The sequence below is a fragment of the Otolemur garnettii genome, unplaced genomic scaffold (assembly GCF_000181295.1).
Source record: "Otolemur garnettii isolate 467f Iridium unplaced genomic scaffold, OtoGar3 scaffold00145, whole genome shotgun sequence".
In the NCBI taxonomy this organism is placed as follows: Eukaryota; Metazoa; Chordata; class Mammalia; order Primates; family Galagidae; genus Otolemur; species Otolemur garnettii.
In genome coordinates this window covers 1219568-1228510 of record NW_003852540.1, presented here as the reverse complement: position 1 = coordinate 1228510, position 8943 = coordinate 1219568, and the positions used below count along the sequence as shown (strand labels likewise).

General features: G+C 44.1%; 1 protein-coding gene across 1 annotated transcript in view; it reads left to right on the top strand.

Moving 5' to 3' along the window:
• The window catches only part of TEKT1 (tektin 1), a 20306-nt gene that overhangs the window by 3852 nt on the left and 7511 nt on the right, over positions 1-8943 (top strand). The window contains exons 2-5 of the mRNA XM_003799040.1: positions 1028-1193; positions 3355-3483; positions 3978-4121; positions 6307-6529. Of these exons, the coding sequence (XP_003799088.1) occupies positions 1028-1193; positions 3355-3483; positions 3978-4121; positions 6307-6529 (662 nt within the window). The remainder of the gene's footprint in view (positions 1-1027; positions 1194-3354; positions 3484-3977; positions 4122-6306; positions 6530-8943) is intronic.

Below are 8943 nucleotides of genomic sequence, written 5' to 3'. Positions count from 1 at the left end.
TCGCTTGAGCCCAGGAGTTGGAGGTTGCTGTGAGCTGTGATGCCAGGGCACTCTACCCAGGGGGACAGCTTGAGACACTGTCTCAAAAAAAAAAAGAAGTCTGAGGAAAAATAAGTAATGAGAAAGTGAAGTGATCACTGTAGAAACAATTTTACTATCCCATAACATCATATGTAAACCTCAAAGATACACAATATAATTTATTGTAAATGCACAAATACATAAATGAGTCATTGTACAGAAGAGGAAACCAACAGTTCCACAACCAATAGGTTGTGACTTGAAGATTCAAATGCTGAACAACTCATTCTGAATTCCTTTTACATTATATACTTTCCTCCTGTCTTTTACTCTTTATGTTTAATAAATCGGCATTTAATGATTATTAAAAAAGAAAGTGAAACAAACATGAGATTATTAACCCCTCCAAAAGACAGAAAAATCATGCAAGAAGTTTATCACAGCATACTGAATGGCTCATGTGTCAATAACATTTACATATTTTTAAAAACAAATAAACAAGTTTATTTACATATGTGAGTTGGGTAAGAACAAATCATTATCTTTCACCATAGAAAATCGATAAGTGATCAAACCAATAATGAATGAATAGCGGCATAACCAAATGCCAGAAGAAATGATGAAAGTGTTTAAGGTGGCTGTCCCCAGAAGGTGGGAGGGGGGGTACGAATGGGTCAGAGAATTGTAATACTTGGTAATACTATTTGACCTTTCAAACAATATGTATCTGTATCTTTGTTAAAATTAGAAGTTATTAAAAACCGTGGGCATTGAAAATTTAGAGTCTGGTGAATGTAGAATGACAAATTTGATGTTGAATGTAAGAAGAAATATGTTTTCTCTCCTCCCTTCTTGCTAATAAACATTTAAAAAGATGAAAAGATGCCCCAAGTAGCATAGCTCTAAAAGAACTTAGGCAGTTTTACATCAGTCCTCAAGTTTCTAATCAAAAGTAAGCTCCACTGGGAATAGATTAATGCTGGCGTAACTTGTCTATGTGCTTCAGAACAGAGACTTGAGGAAGTCAGGTTCTGGAAGAAGGAGTTAGATGACAAACTCGAGCAGCTTGTGTATGAGACCGAGGATCTACTCACACGTAAGACCAGATTAGAAAAAGCCCTGGAGAACTTAAAAGAGCCCTTGCACATCACGGAGACATGCCTGGCCTACAGGTAGGAGGGAAGGTTCCCTGAAGGAATTGTCTGTTGAAAGAAATGAAATGTCGGGTAGGGAAAGCTGGCTGTGGGGTGGTGGGTTAGAAAGTGGCAAATGAGCAGCATTCTTTCAGAGCCTGAAATTATCCTGCTGTGCCCAGGGTGGTGGGCAGCAAAAGGAACACTAGACTTGGTTCACATCTAAACTCTGTTCTTGACTGACTCAATGTAAATACAAATGAAGACTAGGTTTGGCTGTGGGTATCAGAAACCTGCAAAATAACATGCAACATAAATAAAGTGGTTTCTTTGTCTCACACGCTGAAGGAGTCCAGAGATAGTCAGTGTGGAGTTGGCATGCTGGGCCACAGGCTTTTTCTGTCTTGCTGCTTCACTGCATGTGGCTTTCACTACCAAGGTTACCTCGTGATTTAAAATAGTGGTTGGAGCTCCAACCATTACGTCTGTATTCCAGCAAGTAGGAATAAGTGCGGTTTGGCATTCACCATTTCTGCTTGCATCCCACTGACCAGAACTTAATCACACGGCCACAGCAACAGCTAGGAAATTGTTATCCTTATTTTGGGCAGCTAGGTACTCAGCTAAAAAATCAAGTGTTCTATTGCCAAGGAAGAAGGTGACAGCAGATATTACAGCTCCTGGGGGATAATAATTCTGCTGTGATACACAGAAGCACTTTGTAAGCCAGACCACACTATATCAACATGCCTTTTTGCTATTATTTCCCTCCTATAAATCCAGTGAGTAGGATGATCCTCTCTACTCGGGGGTGATGCTGGTTTCCAGACCTGTTCCTTGTTGCAGCCCTAGCTGGAGTGCCCTAATAGGTCTCCTTGCTGCTAGCCTAGCCCTCTCCAAATCCAGCGCACCTTCCACATTGGCTGTTGAGTGAGCTTTTCCAAATGAAGATTTTTATAGATCTCCCTCCCCACGCTTAAATCCTTTCATTATAACCCCATGTCCCAATAGCTTCAAGATAAAGTTCAAGCTTTTTAGCTTAGCAAACAAGGCTCATCATGATGGGACACCTAGTGACCTCTCCAGGTCTACATCTCATCTGCAGTAGTGGGATGTGCTGAGCTGCTCCAAGTTCCCCAAATGCACCATGCTGCTGTAGTCCTGCAAGGCCCTCTTCCCTTCATAAGCTTAGCCAAGACCTCTGTGGCAGCCAGCAGTCTCCCCAGCCAGATGTGGAGAAGGCGTGAAGCAAAGGGGAGTAGCAGCCGGTCGAGGAGGCCAACACCCAGCTGGCTTAAGTTGAAGCCTAAAGGTCATTATAATGTAGAGGTTGCTAAATTTATTGAGCATGTACTATGTGCCAGGTACCGTACTGTATGCTGTTATAACTCTTTCTTACCTTGCAACAACCCTATGAAGTACTAATAATTTTCCCCATTTTACAAAAACGGAAATCAAAGCACAGACAAGTTGTATAACATGCCCAAGTGCACACAGCTAGTGAGTAGGGAAGCCTTCCTCTTGGGCTCTGGCATGCAGGGTAGGAAAGAACAAAATATCAGGCAGTGGGGATCAGTTTGAAGTAGTCGCATCATGGTTAAAAGCAGGTGTAATATCCAGTTCTGTGACATTAGGTAACTTACTTAGTTTCCTGAAACTGGATTTTCTCACCTGTATTTGGAAGGGTTAAGTGAGAATACTTATATAAAAAGCTCAGCACAATGCCTGTTGTGGAGTAAGAGCTCAGGGGTGGAGATCATATTAATATCAGTGTTATTATTATTACCAGCTATTATTATTATGATAATAAAAAAATCTTTCTGGAAATTCAACTCCTTGTCTAAAAGCAGGACTAGGATCAAGGAAGGACATGTATGTCTTTGAAATTCTAAGTCAGAAGGCAGTGTTTCCAATAAATAGGTAAGAAGTAGACTTTAGAATTCATGGCCAAATTAAGGAGAAAAAAGTCTGTTTGGAGATTTTCAGACCGAGCGACAAGTCACCAATCTATTTTTCTTCATTGTGTTCGGATATTTTGAAGTCATGTAGACACCAACTAATATCTGTCACCCACCTCATCATCAGATGGATCGGGAGACACTCGAGTCAGTTGTCCAGACAGTTTCAATGTCCAGATGTTGGCCAACATCGAGTGGCCTTCCTGCACGTGTCGGCTGACCTGCTGCCTTTTCCCGGCCAGGGAGAAGCGCATTGGGATCGACCTGGTGCATGACGAGGTGGAACAGGAGCTGATGAAGGAGGCTGAGATCATCCGGGGCGTAGTGGCCCTGCTGACGCGCACCTTGGAGGAGGCGGCCGAGCAGATCAGGTGTGGCGCCCTGGCCTGCCCTCCAAATCTGCACTGGGAATCTGAGAAGAGGCAGCACCCACAAAGGCCAGGTTCCAGGGCACAGAAAGAATGAGGTTTAACATTCTCACACTCTGTGTCCCCAGGTGGCCCCAACACTCAGGCTGAAAACAAGCCACACTCCTCAGACTTGGCGGTGGCCCTCCAGTGGGGGTGGGGCTGTGGTTGGATTTCACCCCTATTCTAAACTGAAGGGGGTGAGAGCCCACTGCTGCCAAAGCTGACCCCTCACATGCAGAATGCCACAGAGGTGACACTGGGAAATGTCACAGTGCAAGGGAGGGAGGATCTTGAAGTCCAGAAAAGTGTACAAGTAATACACATACAATTCAAGGTTTGTCGCCAAGTGTCAAATGGAGGGGGTGTTGGGGTGATGTTTTCAGGGTCTCCCAAGAACCTGTAGGTCCCCCCTGGGCATTCCAGAGTGAGAAACCCAGTCTACCTTCTCCCTCTAGGCTGAACCGCTCTGCCAAGTATAATCTTGAAAAGGATTTGAAGGACAAGTTTGTGGCTTTGACTATTGATGATATCTGCTTCTCACTCAACAACAACTCCCCAAACATCAAATACGCAGAGGATGTTGTAAGGATTGAACCAAAGTAAGTGGGCCTTGTGGTCTTCTTCCCTGCCAGTGTGTCCTGTTGTTCTCAGACAGGCAGGATCTAAGGAACCTCGTCCTTGCAGCAGGCTGGGAACTGGCCAGGGCAGGTTGGGGACAGAGGCAGGTGCTGAATGGGGCCTACCCTGACACAGGCCCTGAGGCTTCGGGGTCCTCCACATTAGGCCCCACTTGAAGAAAGCCTGATAGAAAACCTTTAAACATTTAAATTTTTTTTTTTATGTGTTCATGTTTTTAACAAATAAAAGGATTTCAAAGTGTAGAAAGGGCAAGTTAATCATTTCCCCTCTTCCACTTTTACACCCCCTGAGGTATAAGTGGTGTTACCTGCATGTTCACACATACATATGAGGCTGGAAAACTAAGTTCTTGAACTCACCTTGGAGACAGTGGTACATACATCACTGCAAATACCACTAGGGTCACCTTTGAAGTACTCCCGTTTGCCATCTGGGGATATTCAGCAATGAGGTATGTAGCACTTTTTCTAGGATGAGTTCATGAATATAATTGACCTTGTGTGCCATGCACTCACTTACACAAGCAAATTTTGTTTAGTTTACAAAAATGGGGGGTTATACTATGTACTTTAACATTTAATTTGAAGTTTTTAATTCACATTCTATACAGTCTGTGTGTATGTTCATACATACATATGAGGATAAATTAAGTTCTTCAACTCACCTTGGAAAAAGTGGTACATACATCACTGCTGAATACCACCACGGTCACCTTTGAAGTATTCCCCTTGGACATCTGGTGATTCTCATTCTAATTTTTCCAGTGTTCTTTTTGAAATAAAACATACATATGGAAAAGTGTATAAGTAATACACATACAATTCAAGGAATTATCACCATGTTATTTCCTATATAACAAATTGCCCCAAACTTAGCAGCTTAAAACAATAAACATTATCTCACTGTTTCTGTGGGCTGGGAACCAGGTGCTGCTTGGCTAGGTGCCTTAGGCTCCGCATCTCACGAGGTTGCTGTCAAGCCAGCTGCTGGGGCTGCAGTCCACTTGAAGGCTCAACTGGGGCGGGGTCTACTTCCAAGCTGACTCGTGGGTGATGGCTGGCCTCAGTTCCTTGCCATGTGAGCTTCCCATGAATCAGTCTTGTGAGAGAGCAGCTGGCTTCTCCCATAGCGAATGTTTGAAGAGAGAATGAGAGAGAGAGAGAACCCATGACAAGCCAGTCTTTCTTATACCCTAATCCCAGAGGTGACAACTCATCTTTCTGTTCATGAGAAGTTCAATAAGTTCACCCCATACTCAGGGCAAGGGGATTACACAAAGGTGTGAACGCCAGGGGGAGGACTTACTGTGGTCATCTGAGAAGTTGCCTCTAATCAGGAAGGGAACCGAATCCTCATATCACCACCAACCAGGCCAAGAAAGGAAATATCACCAGCACCGCACAAAGCACCCCCATCCTGTCCCCCTTCTGATCAATATTCTCTCTATCTTGAAGTTCACCAACCACCTTCCTGACTTCTAAGAGGTTCATTTTGCCTGCCTGCTCTTTATTAAATAGCATCATACATTATGTTTTGTGTGTGTTTCTAGTTTCTTCCAATTGGCAATCTTTTATGGTTCATCAGGTTGTTACATAAAACAGTTCCTCTTCAAACTAGGTATTTATTTATTTATTTATTTATTTCAGTTTTTGGCTGGGGCTGGGTTTGAACCCACCATGTCTGGCATATGGGGCCCGTGCCCTACTCCTTTGAGCCACAGGCATCTCCCATTCATTTATTTATGTATTTGTTTCTGTATGATCTCATGGTTTCCTGTTTTATTCAGTGTTATTTTTATTTATTTTGATGCTTAAATTGTCCTTAGCTTTGCACTCAAGACACAGTTACTTACTTTTCCTGAGCTCAGTTTTCTTCATCTGTAAAGTGGGATAAATAAGGATTAAGTGAGATAATGCCTGGAAGGTGCCAGCCCAGTGCCTGGTACAGCTCAGGGAGGTTACTCAGTGACAGCTATTGCCACTGACAGACCACTGTTTGCTCTACCTGGAAATGGGGAGACATTTAAGTGCTTCTGCTGGGGAAGGTAGGCCCAGTTTCCACTGCATTTCCAGGAGCCCATCTCCCTCCTTACATCCCCTTCCCCAGTCCCCAAATGCTGGGAATGAATGCCAGGGTCTCTTTCAGCTCTGTGAGTCTAGAAGACTGGTTGGATTTCTCCAACACAAATGTGGAGAAGGCTGACAAGCAGCGGAACAACTCGCTGACGCTGAAGGCCCTGGTGGACCGGATCCTGTCCCAGACGATCAGCGACCTGCGAAAGCAGTGTGATGTGGTGGACACGGCATTCAGGACCAGGCTGAAGGATATCAAGGATGCCAGGGACAAGCTGGCAGTTCATCTAGCCAAGGTGAGGTCCCTGGAGGGAGCACAGAGGAGAAGTCTCCGGAGGCTTCCCTGTGGAAAATGTGAGTGTTCATCCAGGCTTGTAATGTTGGGTTAACTCAAAGCTAGGGCTACTCCATCTCAGTGGCAGGCTGTGGGAGTTGGGGCACTGGAATGAGACTTTGCCCCACTCTGGACCTCTGTTGTCACTCACTGCTGCAGAAAACAGGTGCAGAGGATGGAGCCCTGCGGCAGGAGAAGGACTGCTCAGGATTTGGGTACAGCTTTATGCCTCGCTGTCTCCCCACTTAGGTCCTCAGCTCCTCTTTATATGAAATATGGAGGGGGACTGTGTGCTCTCAGCCATCTTTTGGGACTCCGAAATTTCTCAGCTGCAGCTCTGGGACTCTGGGCGGTTCTCCCTCCCAGGTGGTGTGCTGGTAAACTGGCCCTGGGGCGGGGGAGGGCAGAGAGAGGAGCCCCACAGATTTGTAGAACCTGCACACTTCTGTAGTGTTAACACTCCCACCTGGTTGATTTCAAGTTACCCACTTAACAATGGGCTGACAAAGTTCCTGAATATGTAGCAATCAGAGCCCTCCTGAGCCAGTCCCAGCACAGCTTTCTTACCACCGAAGACCCCTGGATCCTGAGCACATGTGAGCACCCGGCAAGGCTGAGCTCAGGGACACTGGGAACTAGACAGGTGGTACAAGTGCTGCCTGTGGACTGCTCGAGATCCCAGTCCTGTGACAGCCAGAGTGGATCATACAGATCCCTCAAGTTCTCTGAATCTCTTCCCTCCTTTGACGTGGGGGGATCATGACAGCCTCTCACTGGGCCACTCTTAGTGCCCCCTCCAATTTACAGCCGGTGAAGCCAAGATATGGGAAGACAAAGGGCTCCAAGGCCACCACAGGGGACCGGTGCCCAGACCTTTTCAGCTTCTGAGTCCAGTGTCCTGCTGCTGCACTTGAAAGCCTCCCTCCTGGAGCTCAGAGTGCAGTTGTGAGATAAGATCTATTTCTGTGATGTGCAGGACAGGTAGAAGGTTAAACTGCAGTATTCAGCAAAATGAGAGGTGGAAGAGCCTAGTGGCAATGCATAGACTCTGGAGCCAGAGTGAACTGGGGTGTCAACACATACCACGTGGTCTTGGGGCGTTCCTGTCCCTCATTGATGAATAGGGACAACAGTACAGCACACTTCCCAGGGTTGGTAAAGGTTAAATCAGACAGCTCATAAGATGCTTACTTAGAACAGTATCTGGTGCATATAAGTTTCACATTTATATATATACACACATATAATTTGTATATGTAATCTATATTTTATATATGTGTAAAAGGCAATAATAATTATAGACTTCTATTAGATTTTTCTCCTGATATTTGCCTTTTAGCAAATATCATTGCATTTCAGATTAACTACTTCTATCACAAGGTTAGATAGAAACTTTTCAATTGCACATTTATATGGATTTTGAAATTTGGAAATTTCCTTTGCCCTTGCTTTGATGTCCAAAAATCACTGCTGGAATTTGGAAAATATCTGTTGCAAACTTGTGTGGGAATGAAGGTCTTGGTTTGATTTTTATTTTTTTGAGATAGAGTCTTGCTGTCTCCTGGGTAGAGTGCTGTGACATTATCAGAACCTCAGACTCCTGGGTTCAGGCAATCTTCCTGCCACGGCTTCCCAAGTAGCTGGGACTACAGGTTCTCATCACCATTCCCGGCTAATTTTTCTATTTTTAGTAGAGACTAGGTCTCACTCTTGCTCAGGCTGGTCTGGAACTCTTGAGCTCAAGCAATCCTCCAGCCGTGGCCTCCCAGAGTGCTAGGATTACAGGTGCAAGCTACCGTGTCTGGCCTTGTTTTGACTTTTGACAGCACAGGAGATACATAGAGCAGCTTGACATTACTGTAATTAAAATCACATTAGTTGTTGAAATGACTGTACTGGAGTATAAGCTTTGCATATACATGCTATCTTGCCTTGTAATTTTAGATTGGATTCATTAAGAAACATTAAGTCTACAGCAAAAGTTAATTTCTGAAGCTATTCGGTGGTTTGATAATAGTGGCTTAAGGTAGTTCTTCTTATTCAGCAAAATTTCCATCTTGGTTCTGAGCTAAAATGAATTCCAAGAAAATGCTGCCACTTCTAAGCCATTGAATTGCTGAGTGGTAGGGTAAGTCAGGATATTCAGTATCTATTTCCGGCAAAAATTCACAGCACCAATAATGGGCAAGTCTATGAGAGCAAATGAAGTTCATTGTGATGATACTGGTTCAATAATAGGTAATAGATCCATATATTTTCTGCAAAGTACCATTTGATGAAAAATTCAATGAGTAGCCAAATATAAGCTTTAAATAACTTTCATTTTCACAAGCTCTGTAAATTTGTTCAACTAAAGCCTCTTTTTATTTTTTTTTT